Raw genomic sequence first — 20,595 nt, forward strand, 5'->3', positions numbered from 1 at the left:
ACCCATTGCATTCTTGAAGACCTAGGGTCACTATCCAGTACCTGTCTAGATTGGAGATTATTGCCATTAGTCGGATCATGCTCTGACCGAGGCTTTCTGACCCGCAGTAGATTCCGACCTAAATATATTAAAGACAAATAGTTTTACAGAGACAACCACCTATCAGATGGAACGGCTGACATCTTCACCTGGGCTTATTCATTCATCCGCCGCGACCAAAACACCCTTGGTCTCGAGAAGCTTTGCAAGCTCGCCATTCTGATGCATAGACATCAGAATATCACAGCCACCAATGAACTCCTTCTCGAGGTATAATTGGGGAATTGTCGGCCACTCTGAGTACTCTTTCACACCTGATGATTCATAGTAGTTAGCAAACCGACAACCAAGACAAATCGCCGAACTTCAAATGATCCATACCCTCACGCAGCTCGGCATCCTCAAGGACGTTGAATGCAACGAACTTTTTGGGGTCAACGCCCTGAAGACCCAGAATTTGGATGCTGGCACGCGAGAAACCACACTGCGGTGTCTCGGGGGTACCCTTCATGAATAGAACAACCGGGGCGGAGGCGACGGCCTTGTCAATCGCAGTCCGGGTCTCATTGGACAGAAGGCGTGCATGGAGAACAGAAGGGATAGAGGGACCGGAGGGGAACTGGATGGCTGAGCGGACGGGACGCAAGAAGGTTGGCCGTGAGACCGGGCGAAAAGCCTTCATATGTCAGTTAATAGTCCGTTCTTTAAAAGTATGAATACACACCGAGGAAATAGCTCTGGAAAACATGGTTAATATGTGCGCAAGAGGAAAAAAAAAGGATGGAGAGTTGCGAAAGACTTCGGGAGGGTTAGTATTTATTAATCAGCGGTTGGTCTGTCTCCCATTTGCGATCTCCACTACATCCGAGGAAGTATGATTCCCTCTTATCAACATTTATGTGTGTATTTAGTGTGATCTTATATATATCTAGATCTGTATATACCTTGATATATTCATTCTAGTTCTAAAATTTGATATTCAAGCCCGAAGATGATGTCAGATATTCGTGTTGTAGATAGTAGGCCATTCGAGTTTACCCAGAGGAGCTAAAATGTGCGCTTGAGGTCGATTGTGTTATTACATTTCTTACTGTATCATCTCAGCGCTCGAGGGCGCTGGGTTGTTATACAAATCAAGGTACTGTGCGGTATATTCGCCCAGTAAGCCCAAGGAGATTCCTCCACCGGTCAATAAGCATCCATTCTTGAACCACCACCAGCAGTTCCGAACATTTTTCAACTGAACTTTCCAAATCATAAGGCCAAGTGATACAGCAGCACTGCCGCAGCTTCCCACGAAAAAGACAGGTCCACAACCAGCGGCAACTCCAGCGGCCGCAAGGAGTGAAACCTGAACGGCTCCAAGACCACTTAGGACAGCTTTGGTATTGTGTTCATGACGGAGAGCAATTGACTTGATCCCAGCAGCAACATCATCTTTGATATCCATGTGGGCATAAATCATATCGTACAGAACCGTCCACGCAATGCAGCTGGAGTACAGGGCACCTGCAGCCATCAAAGCGTCGTAGTTAGAAAGCAGGTCTACACCCAATGCCGGAAATCCCATAATTGCTCCCCAGGAAAAGGCAAGACCCAGGACCGCCTGTGGATAGTTGGTCACACGCTTGGCCAGAGGATAAGCCACCACGATGGGCAGACTAGGAATTCCATACCAGAGACACTGGGAGGGGAACGAAAGAAGCACACCCAGCCCAGCCAGCAGTTGTGACCCAGTAAAGAGCACTGCATTTTTCGGCGCAAGCGCGCCTCTGGCAATAGGTCGGAATTTGGTGCGTTCAACGTGGGGGTCCAGGTTTCGGTCCCAGAGATCATTGATGGCGCAGCCTGCACCTCGCATGATAAGCGCGCCAGAGAAGAAAAGTCCCACGGTTCCAAGGACCTGAAGTGGTGTTGCGCCAACAGCCATTGGTGCCGCGAGGAGAGTGGAAAAGAGTGTTGGGAAGAACAGGTAATATGTGCCCGTGGGCTTGTCCAGTCGTACCAATTCTGCATAAGGAATCCATGAACTTGGCAAGGACGCGATCAAGCCAGTCTTTGGCGGAACATAGTGAGTGGCGGGATTCTTTTCTGCACTTTCCGACTGAACTGGGTGCGCCGTGGGTGATTGTAATTGCGAGCTGTGCCGAACTTTGACTTGGGTTGTTTGCAAAGCCACCGTAGGCAATACACCAAGGCTATGGAGAGATTTCAATTGCGTAGATATACAGGCATTGTGAGCAAGAGGTGAGAGGCGACCGATGGTCCGGCGAGTGAAGGCAGCATTCGTGGTATATGGGGATAGCCGACGGAGGGAGCGAGAGCCGGTGGAAAGCATGGTGGAATAGGCATAAGACAGAATCCAACAACTATAAGGGTCAATCAATTGCAAGAATCATCATGATCACAAAGCCAGATGAGTGTAGTAATGGAGAGCTCCGGGAAACACATCGTCATGGAAAAAAAGCGGCTCTAAGACTAATTGGGAAACAATCCGGCCGATTATTGGACTATTAACTTATAATGTTATGAAGGTGCAGATGGGTTTTGGGCGAGTTATTAGGTCAACTGTGGCTTCATTTCCAGGTCTTCAATTCTTTTTTCTTACTTGTTAGCCTTATGTTCTATACCTCTCGCTGCTACTTCGTGAATCTCCAACTTTCACGTGTTGTTCCTGCCTGAGGCCCGTTATCAACGCGGTCCCGCGTTCCCCAGACGAAGCTGTTGATTGCTTTGCGACAATCTTTCCTAACTTCCACTCCTTCAATCCGTTCCTCTCGCTTTCACATAGTGAACTTGACTTCCCAATTTCTGGTGTCACCGGTGCTTACTGCATCTACGTCTGCCCTGTCCATCCTATCCTTGTTTACTTACCAAGCACAAGAAGCTTCACTGTTCTTCATTGTTGAAGGCGCATTCTCAGGTATCTGCGCTTGAGTCCTTCTTGTCGCAACCATATAACCCCTTCCAGTAACAGTTATTTCCCATTCTCATTTCTCTTCCACGCAATGCACCTCACCCTCTACCGACCGAAAAGAAGCGCAAACTAGTCCGGTCATACCACATCAAGATGCCGGCTCACCGAGCCCGATTGGCATTCGAGCCAATGGCTCCTGATCTTGATATTGATTATGTTGTTGAAACAACGGAGAATTTTCAATTTGCAGACCGAGTCACTTGTGACTCGCTCGATAGATTCTCACTTGAGCAATTCGAAAAGCTCGCCCATTTTCAAGTGGTTTTGACTGGCAGACCGTTGGTTGTGGAAGGGTTTCAGGAAAGGCTGGACCAAGCTCTATTTTCGGAAAAGTGGCTTCGAGAGACATACTCTTCAAAAGGTAAGCTTGCTTAATTGACTGCTTGTTTCTATATCTTGGCGAAGTCTAAGTACAATGCCCTGTGATAGTCGAAGATGTTCGTGATCTCAGACAGAAAAACAGCAAGCCTTTTACCATAGGTCATTATTTGAAAAGCCTTCCGATCTTGTCCAGAAAGATCAACCGTGATAACTACATGGACAAACATTGCCAGCGCCTTTACATGAAGGACATCGATTGTCCCTCTGAATGGCGAGACCATCTTGAACAGCTGGTTCCTCCTTCTCTCTTCTACCTCAACGATTCCCCAAAGCCTTTCTCCGGGCCTGCATCTTCTGATGCGAACATGCAATCACACCCAAAATCCTCAGAAGGCGAACCACTTGCCCCAGCGGGTGACTTGATGAGCAGCCTTCCCCCTGACATGCGGGCCGAAAACTTGATGTGCTACATTGGCCATGAAGGAACTTACACACCAGCTCATCAGGAGATGTGTGCTAGCCTTGGTCACAATATAATGGTAGATGCCTCGGATGGTACCCCGGAGAATGGTCAAAATACAGAGCCTGGCTCGTCGATCTGGTTCATGACGGAGAGAAAGGATCGACACGTGGTATCAGAGTACTGGATGTCCGTCCTAGGGCACGATATCGACATTGAAGACTTTTTCGCTCCCTTGCACGCCTGGGTGATTGCTCCCTTCAAAACATGGGTCGTGCACCAGAAGCCTGGTGATCTCATTCTCGTTCCACCTCTCGCGGCTCACCAAGTTTGGAATCGTGGGACACGCACCATCAAGGTGGCGTGGAATCGGACTACGATTGACACGTTAGAGCTCGCTCTAGGTGAAGCATTGCCACACGCGAGAATGGTTTGCCGCGATGAGCAATACAAGAACAAAGCGATTGTATTTTTTACACTGGAGCGGTATGCAAAGTTGTTACGCCAGGCATCCAAGGTCGAACACCCGGTGGTTGACCAGTTGTGGGACGCCTTCAAGCGTCTTTTCAAAATGTACATGAGCATTCTGTTATCAGAAACATTTTCTCGCAAGAGCCCGGAGAAGGAGGTTGAGTATCATGCCTTCCAGAGCAATGTGACTTGCTCGTACTGCAGATGCAACATCTTCAACCGCTTCCTTACCTGCCCTAGCTGTGCCTATTCGCTCGGTGGGGATGACGACCCATATGACGTATGCATGGACTGCTATGTTATGGGAAGGAGCTGTGGATGTATTTCCAACCTGAAATGGGTGGAGCAATTTCACTGGAAGGAATTGACGGAGCGTTACGAGTCATGGCGGCGTTTGATCCTTTCTTCTGATCCTGGAAACAAGGATCTGAAGAACGAATTCCCTACTTTTGTTATCGCTCGAGGGAAAGCCATCACGAAAACGACAGCCGAAATCTGTCAAGAACAACTGAAGCGTCGGCCGTGGAATGACCCCAACAAGCCCAATGCTATGAAGAATCCCGAAATACTTAACACAGTTAGTGGATCAGAGGACGACAGTCGACCTCGAAAGCGAAAAAAGGTCCGGAAACCAAAAAAGCTGGGTTCAGAAGATGTTCATCGCTGTCACGTCTGCCTCCATTTTGAACTCAATTGGAAGCTTGCCACTTGTTCGAATTGCGATGCACGATACTGCTATGGCAGTCTATTCAGGGCCTTTGAAATCTCACCACAAAGCGTCATGGAGAAATACCACTGGTTATGTCCAAAGTGCGAGAAGATCTGCAGCTGCGGAGGATGCAAGCGTGATTCAACCATGAGGCCATATGAGCCGAACTGCACTGTGCTCGGGCATGATACAAGCAAGGTCGCAGATTTCAGGAGCGTCGAATCTCTGGTAGATTTTCGCAAATCGAACCTGTGGTGGCTGAAAAAGTTCGGTGACGATGTCCATGGGCGGATCAAGAAGCACCAGGACGAAGCTGTGTCCGCTGATCTCGAACGCCAGAAGACTCTAGAAGAGCATGGGTTCCTCTTTGAGACCAGTCCCTCCGATCAACAAACTCAAACAAGCATTGGCGGGCTCACAGCTGAAAGCAACACAGATGATGCCGAAGAAATACCCGTTGACCCCTCATTGATGCTCGAGTCTTTTGTGAGCATTGATTGATAGCCGAGAATTGCAGCGTAGGAATTATGGAGTGGTTTTTTTGAATTTTTTGCTGAGCATCTGCATTTCAATTTGAGATTCCCCGAAGGGCTTTGCCCTTCTGCAACGCTGTTTTTACACAAAATATGGTCATACTGTAATAATGAATACACTTGTCAAAATCGCCTTGTCTAGCTGGCTAAGCACCTTTGTATTCGTACTGTAAATTTTTGAGAGATGTGACGTCTACAGAGCGCATCACCCTTTGCGCGAGAAGAATCGTCACAAGCATGGCTATAGTAGACGATCAGACACTGTTCAAGAAGTTCAAGACAAGAAAACATACCTCCGGGTATCAAATAAAGCACTGGTTGAATGCCCCATGACGATCCAGCAGAGAGAGATACAAGAGCGAGTGTCAAGCAGATTGCACTGGTACCAGGCATCAGAGCCCCATGCAAACGAGCCATCCGCTCATTATGCATGGTCATGGGCTTCTTGCCTTTGCGATCTGGCTGAAGCGGGTAGCTTCTCATGATGTAGGCCGTTGCCAACAATGCAACCATTCCAATGAGAGAGAGCAGCCGTTCAACATGATTTGAGGTTGATAGTACCGATGGTATAAAGACCACGGTAGTCACCAATGGGAGCGCAGTAAGCACCATCTAGATATATTCAGCGTTGGCCATTCAATACGTCGAAAGATATGTACACTGTACTGAGCATTGCGGGCATCGTTCTGGCTCTGCAACTGTTCGATGACCTGTTCCTGCTCCTCCTCGTCCAGCTCCTCACGCTCACCATCTGATTCATCAGGATATCGAAAAGCCTTGCGCAATCTCACGGCAGCCATGATAGTCAAGAAGGTGGAAAGCCGACAAGCTTGGAAGTATAAGTTAACGTAGGTGGTGTGACGGGGTGTTTGTCATGTTTGCTTTCTTTTCCTCACGATACTGATATTCCCCCCCCCCAAATTCCTCCGAAACCAATACATCCGTCTCCAATCTCGCCATGGTCTTTTCTCGAGTATTCACCCGGCGTGCTGGGCTTGCCCGGTTACCTGGCCGCCAAAATATTCCTTCGCGGCGCACAATGATGCCGGCACCAGGCCCGAACGCCGGTCCGCTGATGGAACGACGCGCAGACCGCGAGCTCCCGAACCCCAACTCCGGTGGACGGCGCTGGTTGTACACTCTCCCTATCTTTGTGATCGCCACTGGAGCTGGAATGTTCGGAATCTTCAACTATCAAAAGTCTTCTTCGAGTGTGGTCAACAGTACACTCTATGCCTTGCGGACATCGCCACGGGCCCGCGAGATCCTCGGTGATGAGATTTACTTTGCGCAGCAGATCCCCTGGATTAGCGGAGAGATGAACCAATTGCATGGCCGTATCAATATCTCATTCTGGGTCAAGGGGACCAAGGCCCAGGGCAAGATGAAGTTCCACAGCATTCGACCGGATCGTATGAGCTATGTAAGTTTTCAACATTGTTCGTTTCAAACACGGACAATTACTTTGCAAACCCTGGTTTCAGATCACTAATGGTTTATTCTAGTTCCGCACCGTGGAATGGAGTTTGGAAACCGAGGACGGAACGTTGGTTCAATTGCTCGACAGTGATAGTGATCCATTCCGGCAAAACTGAAGACTGGTGGCAGTGTGTACAGATAGAGTAGTGCATGGGCTTAGGCGTTCTGGAACATCATTTATGGCACCATTTGTTGCGTTATTGGCCGAATTGGCAAAGTTCTTGCGAAGAACAGCGGCGAGGAGGAAAAAGAAGAAGGATATCATTTTATGTATCATATACAAACGCCGCTCAAGAGAAACAATATCGCGCGTATGGTGTAATAGTACATGCCGTCTAAACCGAGGAAAAATCTCCAATCAATTAAGCTGTTGCGGCAGCGGGTTCCACGGTCTCAGCGGCGGGCATCTCGGGCCAGGGCTTCTTGATCGCATCCTGGATCCTCACAACACAGCCTTTAGGACCGCTGACAGCACCTACAAAATCCGAACGTTAGCCAAGGGTCAACCAGCACAGGAGTAGAATTTAAATCACATACCGCTCACAACCACAATTCCATTCTCAGCATCCACCTTAAGGATCTTCAAGTTCTGGACGGTGTTCTGCTGATTGCCCATGTTTCCAGCCATCTTCTTTCCGGGATAGACACGAGAACCACCACCTTGACCGGGACCAGAAGAACCCATAGAACGATGCGTCAAACTCACACCGTGACTACGGTCCTGACCACCGAAGCCGTGTCTCTTCATGACACCAGCGAAGCCCTTACCCTTAGTGTTAGAGCGGGCATCAACAAACTGGCCCTCCTGGAACCAGCCAGCCTCAATGCTCGAACCAACGGGGAGGAGACCGGCCTCATCCTTGACACGGAACTCGAAGATGTGACGCTTGGGCGAGAGGCCGTTGACGGAGAAGTGACCGAGGAGAGACTTGGTGACATTGTTGGGGTGCTTCCAGCCAGCACCAACCTGGACAGCATAATATCCGTGTCTCTGGCGGGTCTTGTGGGAGAGGACCTCGACACGGTCGAGCTGCAGAACGGTGCAGGGAATGCGCTTGCTAGTCTCGGGATCGAAGATGGCGGTCATACCCTTCTTGATTGCAATGGCACCGGTGCGGAGAGGGAGGGAGAAGGCCTTGCGGCGAAGAGCTGCTGTCGATGTCGACTCGAGAACGGGCAGACCGGGGCCAATGTTAAAGCGACTGGGCTTGGGGCGGTTGAGCGATCTGATACCGAATGTCCGCACAGGGACATGAGGCGTAATCAATGCATCCCAGACTGGTGAGCAGAGCTGAAACCCTCCTAGACGTGGCGACATCTTGGCTGATATTGAGGGTTTGGTCGACTTGGCCTGAGAGGGAAGTTTTTGGTTGTCGGGCTTAGTCATCCAACCAGGGAACCTCGAAGTATACGCCCATTTCACAACATTCACAGCTTCCAGGGTTTATATGTCTCGGTGGCCTTGAAAAGAAGCCTCAAACTCACCCTTTCTTTTGTCAACAGGCTACAGATCAAATCCTATACCCACCAAGCCTCTTGTCTCCTAACTCCGATTTACGCAGTCCGATCGGACCGGAAGCCGAAAACGCCGAGAACTAAAAAAGATCCCGTCAGAAATCCTTCTGACTCGACACGCCCTCCATAGACACCTTCTCACCCCGAATCGCCTTCACTAGAACCGGGAACATACATGTCATGTCTTTACGACCGAATCTCCTTTCAAAATGGATCTCGCGCCCCAGCGAGATCCTCCAAAGAACAACCCAAAACAACGTATACATCAGCTCAACACGCACATCCGCGCTACGCCACACCTCCATTCTATCCCAAGCAACACGGCGAACCTTCACCACTACCCTAAGCCAGACAAGCCGACTCACGGCGCGTGCTCGGCCCCGAGCCGGCCCCAATACCTTCCAGCAGCCTAAGCAGCCACTGAACCGCCGGTTCAATTCCGGATCAGCTGGCAATGGTGGATCGCAAGCGCGACCGGAGAAGGAGACACTATCGCAGCGCTTGAAGAAGCTCTCCAGGGAGTATGGATGGTCTGCGCTTGGTGTGTATCTTGCTTTGTCTGCGCTGGACTTCCCGTTCTGTTTTGCAGCGGTACGCTTGTTGGGTGTTGAGCGCATTGGATATTGGGAGCATATTGCTGTTGAGTTCTTGAAGGATAAGTTCAAGGCTGTTTGGCCTGCTGTTCAGACCGGTGAGGGCGAGGGTGATGGCCAGGGTCAGCTTGAGAAGGCCGAAGAGCGGAACCAGGAGGAAGCTAGTAAGTTTGGCCTTGTTTATGCTCAGTCGAAAGAGATGACTGACTGTGGGGCCCTTTGTCTTTCCGTTGCAGGTATTTGGACTCAACTTGCTCTTGCGTACGCCATCCACAAGAGCTTTATCTTCATTCGGGTTCCTTTGACGGCCGCTGTGACACCAAAGGTCGTTAAGACACTCCGTGGTTGGGGATGGAACATTGGAAAGCGCAAGCCGAAGAGTACATGATGGTGGTGTGATTATACAGCATAGCGGATACAGGATTTGGATCGGACCATTGTACATTATTAGCTATTCAGCTTTCTAATACGGCATTTTTGCCTTCTCCTCTCAATCACTTTCTAGACCTGCAAAGGGCCAGCCAACCTAACCCAAACCCAGATCTATCTTCAGCGCCATGAAACAGAAAGTGATGAAAGAAAGATAGATAGCAACAGGTTAGTTGGCATATGCTGAGAGATCTGCCTGATACATTCACCCAAGAAAAGCAAATAGAAGATAGAATGTGGCAAAGCGACCAAAGCTCGTAATTCGTTGCGGGAATTAAATTGCGACACATGTATAGGTTGCTCGCCGAAGGGAAGAGAGGTATAGTTCACATGTCAATCATATCGTTGAATCTGAGGATGCCGTTGGCTCTCATCACACCGTTGACACCGTCGGGCATGCGGTATGCCCATTCCGCGACGCCCATGGAATTGACGTTGGGTAGCTCTTCGCTTTGGTCTTGACCGACCTCGTCGGAGGTATCGGCCACAAGCACAAGGCCAAGCTCTTTGATAGTTTCAACCAGGGCAGGAACGACGTTCTTTGGTATCATTAGCAGAGTATTCATTAAGTAAAGGGAGGGGGACTCGAAGAGCCCCAAAGATCAAAAAAGACGTACCAAGAGACTGGATCTACAGATCAGACCCATGAAGTTGTTACTCTGAGCAATGCGTGCTGACTCCTTGATTGACATCGAAGCACGACCACTGCTATCAACATGGGGTTGCGAGTCAACGTTTCGAGTAAGGTCACGAATCTGGCCCAGGTCATTGCAGAGAAGAACAGGATCTAATGACGATTAGTAAATGCCCAACACACAATCATCGTCCAAAGACAAAACTTACAGTTCGGCTGCTTCCAATTGAGTGCAGTACAGATATTCGGGTTGTAGGAAGTAAATACGACGGAACGCATAAAGTCCGGGTTCCGGTCTCTAGCCACACGGGCGTGGTCAAAGACATCAGTCAAAACAGAATCAGCAAAGCTGTTAACATCCGCCAATGAAGTCAAATCGAGTAACTTTTCTTCCGCTGATGATGGGTAGAGAAGAGAGATATTGACATGGAGATCGATGGGGAGCTGACGCAAGACATCACGCAGCGACAAGAATGAAGCTGCCAGGAATCGATGGGTTTTCGGCATGTCGTTGACAGCTTCTGTTTCCAAGAAGTGAAGAATCTGAGTCTGGTCGACACCGCGTTCAGTTCCAATGGCTTGGAACTGCGCATAAGTCAAGTGGGAAACGGGGATATCAATGCCATGGTGGTTGATCATGAACTGAGGATAGAGAACTGCAATATGATCTCGAGTCAATTGCACAAAGAGCTGCACATAATCTCCCGACAAACTGGAGCCAGTTACCAGTCCGTTGTGGTCTGAGTCAATGGCCCCAGTGGCCTTCCAGTATGTGGCAAAGTGGGTAATCTCCAATGGGTCGCCGTGATACGGCTTGATTACCTGGAAGTTGAAGCGCAGCTGACCAATCGCACGAAGTCGAGGGTCAAACAGCGGCAGGCAACCGGTTCCAGTGCTCGATGATTCAGCCCGGAAGATATCCGGCAGAGCCACACTCTTCGCAATCACCTTAGAGCCGAAAGTAGGGAAGATCTCAAAGTCAACGGCAAATGTATCCAAGTTATCCACATGGAACGATATCGTGCGTGAATCGTCCTGGATAGGAAGCATAATTGTGCGAGGAATAAGATCAGACAACTTGGAAGAGATAGTCATCCGGGCGGCGGGATGGCGACCTGCTTGATCAAAGACGATGGACCCGACGTTCGCTTGATCAAATGTAAGCTGGACAAACACCTTTTTGTCAAGGAAGTTGTGGCCATAGCGACGAAGTGGAATAATGGGTGGAGGTAGTTCAAGATCAGGGATGCCGTCGACCATCTCCATTTCCGAAACGCCTGAATCCATGGACATTGGCTCACCCATTGGACCAGGCTCTGCCATCCGCACGCCATTGAGAATGTCGAGCGGTCGCTGTGAGGGTCTCCGTCCAGTCGGCTGAGCCCAAAGAAGAAGCATGCACTCAAGATGCCCTTCCCAGGCAGCGTAGTACATGGCCGAAAGACCCTTCTCATCTACAACCTGTGAATCGACACCCGATTCAAGAAGTGTGCGTAGACAGGGAACACAACCTTCGCTGGCTGCATGGAACAACGGAGTCCACTGATAAAGCTTGTCCTTTTGGTCGAGGTCAGCACCGTGCTGCTTGAGCAGCAACAGGAGTTGCGGGGATTGTGAAGCACGTGCAACCATATGTTGCGGGTAAAGTCCTTCAGCATCCGGTAGCAACTTAGCATTCCGCTCAAGCAGCATCTTCACAATGGGAAGGGAGCCATGTTGACAGGCTAGGTTCAATGGGATATGATCGGTGTCCGAGTTTGGATTGATCCTGGCATTGCTACACAGAACCTGCTCGGCGCATGCCAATTGGCCCTTGACAATGCTGTGGATCAGAGGGGTGAAATTGTCATGGTCCATGATATCCACGGTCTGAGGGCCTGCCACTAGTAGATCTCGGACCATGTCAACGCGGCCATGCAAACAAGCATAGTGGAGAGGAATGCGCCCATATACATCGGACAAGGAGAAGTCAACGGATGCTTTGAGACCAGCCTTGAAAACAAAGTCTCGGCCAGAAATGGCCGCTTCATGGAGGCAGTTCCGCTCATTAATATCGTCCTCGGCGTGGATGTCAACCAAGTTGCTTTCTAATAGGAGCGCAAGTACCTCGTCTGAAAATCCATTGATAGCGGTCAAGAAAGTGCGAGTAGCACGTTCACGGGCATCTGGCAAGGATTGTAGTCTGACCAGCCATTCACGCAGTGTCTGCATATTGCCCGTTGATGCCGACTGTAGCATCTGAATGTCCAACTCATCCTCTTCGGATCCAAGAGGCGCAGTCCGATCCATAGGACGTGCGGCATCATATTGGATGTTCTCGCCCTCGGCCCATGCCTCCAACTCCAATCGAGCGGTGGTCGCACGATCCGCAAGGTCTCGGAGGATATCCCGGTTGAAGCATGGTTGCACTTCCACGGCTCGGTGTAGATACAGCTCTTTCATGCGAGACTTGGATGTCTTGTCCCATTTCTTGAGGATCTTGGACATGGCAGTCTCGTTGATCTCAACGAACTGCTGCAGCTTGTTGAGGTCGCCATCGAATTGTTGGAAACCCTCAAATAGAGAAACGAAATTTGATGGTGCTTTGGAATTGGAGGAGGTCCGGGATTGTATCACCCTTTTCTTGTCGACTAGTGTCCGTAGACGCAGCGAGAACTAGCTCATTAGCCCCGATACCAATGCCCATAGTAAAATAAGTAAGCCTACCTCTGATTCTTTCTGAAGGTAAAATGTATTGACTTTCTCAATCTCTCGTTCCTACACCTCGAGGTCAGTACATTGACTCATCTCCAGGAGATGCGCAGACCTACTAAACGGAAGAAGAAGACCTCTTTGTTTGCGCGCAGAGCAAACTGTGGGTCATCATCCCTCGCGATCTCCTCTGCGGTTCTTTGCGCGGGGATAGTAGGGGTGGCGCTAAGTTGCTTGATAAGCTAGAGTTGAAATCAATTAGCCATGCGCGCAATTCCGAGCGGGAAGAATCGTGACAAACCTTCTTCAGCGCCTTGTAGTTAACGAAGCTGGCGGCATATTCGGGAAGATCTAGCTGCCTGCGCTGAATCTGTTTGCCGAACTTCCTACCGGACGAAACCAATATCAGTAGCCGCTCAACCGGAACTTGAGATTAACCATCAGACTCACATGACTTCACGATCTCGGAGAGAGCTTCAGCTCTCCCGAGCTTTGGAGATTGAGGTTACTGTACTCAGGTACTCAGCAAGACAAAGCCGCGAGCTAGTAGGTTATGGACTTTGCTGTGTGAGGTCGAGCGCGCGGGGGGTTGTTGATGGTGTGTCAATGGGAGGAGAAAGAGGTGGGGGAGATGATAGGAGGGACACGTCCAAGACCAGGTCAAGAGAACCAGGGTGTCGTGTCTAGGAGGGGGAGTTGGGGAGGAAAGAAGGGAGTGGGACAAGAGAGGAGTAGAGGACAGCTAAGATGTGGGAGTCAGAGAGAAAAAGATGGAGGGGGAGAGAAGCCAGGGACCAGGTACAAAAGCCCATATACTTCGACTTGGAAAAAGATGGAGGTTAAGCCGAGGTGGGGAGCTCGAATGGAATTGCCAATCACCGCGAACGGTAGACGCACGTTTCCTGCTGACTGGCACTTCCGACCATCGTCATTTGGGTTTCACGGGTAGACCGCCTTTCAGACCGCCTAGGGGTCAACCTTGACGTTGACTGATGGTATCTGAACGTAAGTTATAGATAGTGAAAGTTGTAGTTGAATTATAGTTAAGTTATAGTTAATTTCTGAATCAAGCGTCCCACTTCAATTGCCTCTTCCTATCCCATTTTAGAAGTCTCTCTCCTTAAATATATATGTGTATACCACACTGACACTGTAAATGATAGCCCACTACAGTATTAATTACTGGAATTTGAGCTTTGATCATCACAGGATATGAATTTCGCTGGATATCTTGCATAATACCCCGAGCATTGGCACTAACCATCAAATATCTCCCTATCTGTAAAAAAGCTGCATCTCTAACGAGCGCTAAACAATTCTCACCGGCCGCGTAACTACGCGGCCGATCCGCTTGCTGTGCTTATGACGCACAGAGCTTAGAATATTTAGTATCAAGGTAGCAGAGGGTAGCTCATGGTCTTAGGAGTAGAAGACATCAGATTGGAAAAGTATAAAACTTCTTCAATTCCACTATTACTAAAACTTACTTATCAAAGTTCTAGGAGTAAGTCAATACTATATCTCCTCCTTGACAACCATGACTCGACTCTCATAAGTAGGCCAATCTCAATATCTTCAGTCTTCTTTTCAGTACTGTAGATCGATAGTGAGCTACGGGGTCCTATTGGTCACTCAGTCCGGGGACCGCACAACCTCATCACGTGAGATCATTGGGCAGAACGCTGATTCGAAGCCCTGGACTGCAGTGTACTTGATCAAAATAGGAAGGCCCCACCCGAGGCACAATGTTACAGTCGCCTCGGTGTACCCTAAATGCTCTAAGATAAGGGCGACGTTACTTAGCCTAGGGCTTTCTATTTATATCTAGCCGTTAAGTTTTAGGCTAAAATGCAAGGTGGGATACATGTCTACGACATATCCGAACCAGTGTGGGGGGTCCGTATACCAAAAGTCGAAGAATCGAGGAAATCTCTTGTTCCTAACAAATACAAGCCTGAGAAAGCTGAGGAATTCCACTCCAGACACGCGAGGTATCATTGCAAATCTCGAGTATGTCCAGTGCGTGGAAAACTCCACGCTCAACAGAGGAAATGTACAAATGCAGCTCCATACAATACCCAAACAAAAAAGACGAACATAAGACGAGTGTGTGACAGTGAAAGAGTAAAAAATAAGGCAAGCGATGCAGCTGGGATCAGATGCGCGGGATATATCAAACAGATGACCAAACGAGAATCAAAACCAACACGGGCCGATTATAGTAAAAGTAAAGGGGAGGGAAAAAAAGGGTTAAGGATGAAATAGAGACATGACGAAGTGAAAGTCCATCGCGCCGGGAATTGGAACATGAGAGACCCGAAATGAATGAACGTAGTCGGCGGTGGCGAAGAAAAGGAGTGTGGTATTGTGCGGAAAAAAGAAAAGAGAATGCCGAGCTTTTGGTTGAGATTAAGAGGAAATCTGGCTTAGAAGTTCTGGGCGATACCGGCATTCCCTTGTCGGGGGTAGACCCCGGGGTTTTCGATGCGTGTGTTGCGGCGTGCCTGGACGTCGCGGATGACAGGCTGATACGTCTCGTCTCCGTAAGCACCGTGGGTATTGATGTCGCCGTAGTACGGGTTTTCACCGTAGTAGCCACCCGAGGGGTGTGCGGCCGACATGTGGCTTTCCTCGGAAGCCTCGGAGCGGTTGGCAGCTGAGTAGGCAGAGGATGCGTTGGAGGGGCCACGGTGGATGTCACCAGTGCGGTTGTTGGCGGCTACGGGTGCGGCACCAAGGACACCAATGGGCTCGATTTCACCAGAGTCTGGTCGAACTCCATCCGAGTACTGCACAGTGCCTTCGCTAGGAGTCGCACCATGGTGGTAACCGGGACTGCTTCCTTCGGACATAGCAAGACCGCCCATACCGCTAGAGAGGTTGGTGGATGGTTGGCGTCCGGCAGAGGTAGTTCCCCATCCACGGTATCCAGAGGAAGTATCGTCCTTGGGTGCCACCACACCGGCCATTCCGGGAAGAGTTGGGTCATTGTTGGGGTTGAAGCCGTACTCCTCTACTTCCTTGCGGCGCTCCTCCTCGTTCGCCTTGTTCGCCTTGCGCTTGCGCCAGAAGAAAATGGCTGCCAAGACGATCAATGCCACGGAAACGACCGGCACAACAACTGCAACTGCAATTGTTCCACTAGGAGAGAGACCACCAGAGCTGGCTGCTCCGGTAGATGTTGCGAGGGCGGCAGAGTCGGTCGCGCTGGAAGATGTGATGGAAGCACCAGTGTTCTCACTTGCGGGAGCGGTGGAAGTAATGTAAACAACGGTGGTTCCGGCCGAGCCAGTGCTGGTCGAGGAAAGAACAGTGCTCGACGGGGCCTCGGTGGTGGTGAGTTCCGTTGTGGAAGAGGAAGAAGTGGAGGATGATGTGGATGTTGAAGATGTAGACGAAGTGGTTGGAGTAGGCGTGGTCGTGGAGGAGGTGCTACTAGTGCTACTCGAGGTTGTACTGCTGCTAGTGCTGCTGCTGGTGCTGCTACTAGTCGTTTCGCTGGAAGTGGTTGCGGGCTTTGCAGATGAGGTAGTCTCGGCCGCAGGGCTGGCCGTGGTTGCAGCCGCTTCACTGGTCGCCTGGGTCGCCTGGGTGGCCGCAGTCGCCGCATTTGTTGCCGCAGTGTCAGCTGCTGCAGCCACACTGGTATTGGCAGCAGCCGCAGCAGCACCTGCCTTGGTAGAAGACATCTTGATTGAGACTGTCGATCAGACGATGCAAAGATCCGACGCGGTAAGATTGGTGGTCGCGTTCAATGCGACTCTGAACCAGGATACCGTTCAGCAAGTTTCGAGGTCGGGTTCGAGGCTAGAATAGAATAGGATCGAGGATCGAAAGCTGAATGGATATAAGATCAAAAAATGAAACCGGATTGAGTAACGAAAGACTAGAATGCATGCGTTTCAAAGAGAGACTGGGTGATGGTCGGGGGGAATGCTCAGGGGGGGGGAGTCTCAAATATTGATATCCCAATGGAAATTTCGAAAAGACGAAGAAGCCAGATCAAGAAGAAAAAAGAAAGGAAAGAGAAGAGAAGAAAGGACTCACAATCTCAGGCTGTAGCCATGGGAGAGAAGGAGATGTGTGTGGAAGAGGAGGAAGAGAAGTGGGAAGTGGAGATTCCGTACGATTGCAGCGTATGCACATTCTTAGCGGTAAGAATCGATCTTCCTAATTTCTTACTTTGTTACAGTTGCAGTTGCATCCCGCATGCAGTAGAACAGACAACAAACACCTGCTTCTGGTAATCCCTTGATGCAGAAGTCCTGGGGACTCTGAGGGCTTTGAGATGAAAATATTGAGTCAATTCGGCAAATACAACAAAAAAAAACGAAAAAAACAACTCAGGCCTACCGCGGGTCAGCAAGGGAGAGAGACTGGGCCCGGGGACATTGCCCCATTGGTTTCTGCCAGTGAGAAAGTGGCATTTGCTCGATGATGCAGATTGTCTTGGTCCACTCTCGGCTTCACAACGGTCCACTCAAGTGTGAACTCCCTATTCGGGGGTTTCAGTACACCAATACAGCATAGTACAGTCTAGACACTCTGGTTTCTTTTAGAGTTCAACGTAATCCGAACAATCTCAAGATCTTGAAAGTTATGTACAGCCCCATCGGGCAGAAGATGTGAAATTCGATCTATTTACGCCGGTAGATCTCCAGTCAAATGTAAGAAAGTCAAAAAAAATATAGTCGAAATAAGATCCCAGTGGCAAACACCCCTCTCCCAAACAAAATAACACAGATCATCACAGGCTCTTATACAAGGTCGAAAAACAGATTCATGACATAGGACCGAAACCGTCTATTATTTGGTGGTCAAATCCCAGTGCGGACGCAAGCTGGTCATCAAATCGTCCTTGGTGCCGACCGTGTCGGGAGGCAATCGACTGATGCGGTAGTTACCATTGCGGATATTGTTCATGTGAGTATTGGAAACAGCGGTGCGGTTACTGCGGATACTGCCAGCGTCACTGGCGGCACCCTCGTTCTTGAAACGGGGCGGGGGTACGAAGTCCAAGTTCGTATACGTTCCAGACTTTCGCAGAGCGTGGGGGCTGGGCATGACCGCAAGCTCATCAAATGCAGAGGCCAGTGGGGTATGCGCACGCACAGCGGGACTATAAGGTCGCATGCCATTAGTGGGTGTACCCGCACGCTGGTCGAGGAAGCTGTTTGCGGGAGCAAAGTCGATCGTGGACATGAAGGAGTCGTCTTTCAGCATATGAGGAGTGGGAAGCACTTGAAGCGGTGCCGGGGGAGGCATCGGCTTCCGGGGAGCTCTGGGACCAGGCATACGCCCGGAAGCCGAGGAAAACGCCCGGGGCCCGGAAGCAGACGAGAAGCCACGGGGGCCAGGAGGGAAGCCATTGAAGCCAGCAGAGTTCGTGGCCTGGTGACGAGCGGCGGCACCCTGGAAACGTGGAGGAGCACGCGGCGGCGGCGTCATAGCACGACGGGTCACTGGCTCAGCAAAGGGAGCCGGCGCGGCGGCATCAAAGTAGTCACCAGTGACCGGGTCATAAACGAAACCACCATCCTCATAGAACTCAGGCCCGAAATCTTCATAATATGTGGTCTCACGGCCGGTCTTGCTCTCGTCGAAGTACTCCTTGTAGAAGGAGCGAATCCGGTTGGCACGCTGCTCAGGGTTGTCGGCAGGGTCTTCAGGGGGCAGCGGGCGCAAACCGAGAGTCATCCGGCGAGTGTCGCGGTGTTCATCATATGGCTTGTCCAGAGATTGAGGCTCCTCTGGAAGCTCAGGGCGCTTTTCATGGCTTGGGATATCATGTCCGTCCGCGGCATGGACGTTGACGGGAGGAATCATGAGCTCCGACTTGCGATCGTCACCATAGTCACTACTGGTAATATCGCTGGCCGGGAGGGAAATACGAGGAAGATGCGAGGCCGTCTGGTCGTGATCAGGCTCATGCGGTTGCGACGTCTCCGGCAGAGGGAAGTTCAGGTGTTCTGCGGGAGCATTGACATGATTGATTTCGGTCTCGAATCCGAAATGGAGACTCGGGGTCGAATCTAGGTGAGGCAAAGGAGGCGGGGATGCGAAACCCCGGTCAGTTGGGGGACTTGCAGGCGCCATGCTGTGTTCCTGCGCAACAGGAGCCGGGGGTGTCACACCGGGAACTGGTCCCAGGAAGTCCTTGCGCTGATTCACGGGGCTCCCTCTGTGAGATTCAGTGGGGGAGCTGTACATAGGCGGAGATGAGCGAGACATCCTCTGTGCATTCTTGAGAAGACCTGACTCAGGCTCATCGGCCGCCCCGTATCGGGTGGGCGAACCACCAAAGCTCGAAGCATCATCACGATATCCCCTAGGGAATGACTGGATGGAGCCATTGTCACCCACAATTGTGGCTTGGCGGTACTTGTCATCGTCTATTGAGCGAGAGATGGAGTTCAAAGAGTCCCTGGAGCTCTTCATGCCCGGGGGGATCAGATAAGGACCGACGTCGAGAGACAGGCCCTTGGTATGAGTGGGTTCTGACATTGGGGGCATGGCTCCAGGGCCTCGCCTCTGTGTAGCTGGTCCAACGGTATCCATTCCGAAGTCGAGGGATTTATGCTTGTCGTTTGCATCTTCCCGCATCAGTTTCTGGACATGTCTTCGGTGCAGCACTATCAAAACGACAATAGCACACAGGATAGGAAGACCAGCGCCAAGCACAACGGGCAAGACCGTCGTAGTCAGATTGCTGGTCGGCTTGACACCATCTGTCGAGCCAGACGCTGAACTTTCGGGAGCTCGAGCCACCAGAGAGGGTATTGTAGCTAAAGGTGTGGTACTAGGAACAAGGAATGGTAGGCGATGTGAAGGGACGACATCCCGGCGAACGGGGGCATGCCTCATCACCAAGCCGGCATGGTGAACGTGAGACATAGTCGAGGCCGGTCTAGAGGGCGTGATCAACACGGGTAATGGCTGAAGCCGATCAGATGGTGCTCGTCATTGAAGTTCAACACAAAATCCAAAAAAAAGAGTGACGGGAGCCTAGCCTCAAGACTAAAGACTCGAAAAAGAACAAGTAAAGAGTGAACAGGACGAGGTCCTCAACAAGAGCGGGCCAGCAGCCAAAGAGTGTGGAAATGAGAGATGAGAAGAAGAAAAGAGGAGAAAGAGAGAGAGATAAGTTCTAGAATATGGGGGCCCTAAGCACACAGTCATATTACCGTTCTCCGCATCCCCCTGAGCTGTAAAACACCTGCACTTAATTTAGTACTCATTATTGCCCACCTGATTCGCCTCCTTATTATACCTGCTGTTTTGTTTTTGTTTTTTTGCCTACTTCTGCTTCGGATTATCTCTCTCTGGTGTTTATTGTCTGATCTTCGTGGTTCTGCATCAAGCAAGGTGAATTCTGAGACTCCAGTACGGGAAAGTAGATAGGGGCCTAGTGGGGAATGCACCAATGAGAGAGCCGCTGCCCCTGAAGCCGTCGAAATTACTTGTTTACACTAATGTATCTTCACGGTAAGGGCCCCAGGGGCGTTTTTTTTCTCTTTCCACTCTGCTTGGCTATGCTTATAGCCTGGTGGTTTTCGTTGTATACTCCGTAGCTCTACAGTAGTTGTTTCGTATTCGGGTCCACAGGTAGGATCATCTTATAGAGGAACTGAGGAAACGGTTGCCTTCAATTCGAGACGGCGGCGTGGCTCCGTCATTTCCGGTGCCCAATGAGACGCAGAAAACGGCGGAGTGAAATGTTCAGTACACGTGAGACATTTCCCGC

General features: G+C 50.4%; 10 protein-coding genes across 10 annotated transcripts; 3 read left to right on the plus strand and 7 right to left on the minus strand.

Moving 5' to 3' along the window:
* Positions 1-198: 198 nt before the first annotated feature.
* N7511_006560 (monothiol glutaredoxin GRX5) lies at positions 199-787 on the minus strand (the record flags this gene model as incomplete). Its single annotated transcript, XM_057128937.1, has 3 exons — positions 199-353; positions 421-715; positions 764-787. 3 exons carry the CDS (start codon positions 785-787, stop codon positions 199-201), a joined length of 474 nt encoding a protein of 157 aa, XP_056983493.1.
* A 339-nt stretch (positions 788-1,126) lies between these two features.
* On the minus strand, positions 1,127-2,377 carry N7511_006561 (putative para-hydroxybenzoate-polyprenyltransferase Coq2; the record flags this gene model as incomplete). The annotated part of the gene is made up of 1 exon (XM_057128938.1): positions 1,127-2,377. The coding sequence occupies one exon, from the start codon at positions 2,375-2,377 to the stop codon at positions 1,127-1,129; it is 1,251 nt and encodes a 416-aa protein (XP_056983494.1).
* A 732-nt stretch (positions 2,378-3,109) lies between these two features.
* On the plus strand, positions 3,110-5,478 carry N7511_006562 (putative JmjC domain protein; the record flags this gene model as incomplete). The annotated part of the gene is made up of 2 exons (XM_057128939.1): positions 3,110-3,377; positions 3,446-5,478. The coding sequence occupies 2 exons, from the start codon at positions 3,110-3,112 to the stop codon at positions 5,476-5,478; spliced, it is 2,301 nt and encodes a 766-aa protein (XP_056983495.1).
* Positions 5,479-5,656: 178 nt separating this feature from the next.
* N7511_006563 (uncharacterized protein) lies at positions 5,657-6,310 on the minus strand (the record flags this gene model as incomplete). Its single annotated transcript, XM_057128940.1, has 3 exons — positions 5,657-5,751; positions 5,804-6,122; positions 6,170-6,310. 3 exons carry the CDS (start codon positions 6,308-6,310, stop codon positions 5,657-5,659), a joined length of 555 nt encoding a protein of 184 aa, XP_056983496.1.
* A 158-nt stretch (positions 6,311-6,468) lies between these two features.
* N7511_006564 (cytochrome c oxidase assembly factor 1 family protein) lies at positions 6,469-7,105 on the plus strand (the record flags this gene model as incomplete). Its single annotated transcript, XM_057128941.1, has 2 exons — positions 6,469-6,933; positions 7,016-7,105. 2 exons carry the CDS (start codon positions 6,469-6,471, stop codon positions 7,103-7,105), a joined length of 555 nt encoding a protein of 184 aa, XP_056983497.1.
* Positions 7,106-7,351: 246 nt separating this feature from the next.
* N7511_006565 (mitochondrial 54S ribosomal protein uL3m) lies at positions 7,352-8,307 on the minus strand (the record flags this gene model as incomplete). Its single annotated transcript, XM_057128942.1, has 2 exons — positions 7,352-7,464; positions 7,527-8,307. 2 exons carry the CDS (start codon positions 8,305-8,307, stop codon positions 7,352-7,354), a joined length of 894 nt encoding a protein of 297 aa, XP_056983498.1.
* Positions 8,308-8,684: 377 nt separating this feature from the next.
* Positions 8,685-9,485, plus strand: N7511_006566 (uncharacterized protein; the record flags this gene model as incomplete). The annotated part of the gene is made up of 1 exon (XM_057128943.1): positions 8,685-9,485. The coding sequence occupies one exon, from the start codon at positions 8,685-8,687 to the stop codon at positions 9,483-9,485; it is 801 nt and encodes a 266-aa protein (XP_056983499.1).
* A 367-nt stretch (positions 9,486-9,852) lies between these two features.
* On the minus strand, positions 9,853-13,777 carry phoC (uncharacterized protein; the record flags this gene model as incomplete). Its single annotated transcript, XM_057128944.1, is given in 9 exon segments — positions 9,853-10,065; positions 10,144-10,313; positions 10,370-12,815; positions 12,867-12,917; positions 12,971-13,093; positions 13,153-13,277; positions 13,302-13,341; positions 13,361-13,394; positions 13,749-13,777. 9 exon segments carry the CDS (start codon positions 13,775-13,777, stop codon positions 9,853-9,855), a joined length of 3,231 nt encoding a protein of 1,076 aa, XP_056983500.1.
* A 1,500-nt stretch (positions 13,778-15,277) lies between these two features.
* N7511_006568 (uncharacterized protein) lies at positions 15,278-16,540 on the minus strand (the record flags this gene model as incomplete). The annotated part of the gene is made up of 1 exon (XM_057128945.1): positions 15,278-16,540. The coding sequence occupies one exon, from the start codon at positions 16,538-16,540 to the stop codon at positions 15,278-15,280; it is 1,263 nt and encodes a 420-aa protein (XP_056983501.1).
* A 1,117-nt stretch (positions 16,541-17,657) lies between these two features.
* N7511_006569 (uncharacterized protein) lies at positions 17,658-19,745 on the minus strand (the record flags this gene model as incomplete). The annotated part of the gene is made up of 1 exon (XM_057128946.1): positions 17,658-19,745. One exon carries the CDS (start codon positions 19,743-19,745, stop codon positions 17,658-17,660), a length of 2,088 nt encoding a protein of 695 aa, XP_056983502.1.
* Between the last annotated feature and the right edge of the window lie 850 nt (positions 19,746-20,595).

The sequence above is a fragment of the Penicillium nucicola genome, assembly GCF_028828085.1.
Source record: "Penicillium nucicola strain IBT 29836 chromosome Unknown utg000006l, whole genome shotgun sequence".
NCBI classification, from domain to species: domain Eukaryota; kingdom Fungi; phylum Ascomycota; class Eurotiomycetes; order Eurotiales; family Aspergillaceae; genus Penicillium; species Penicillium nucicola.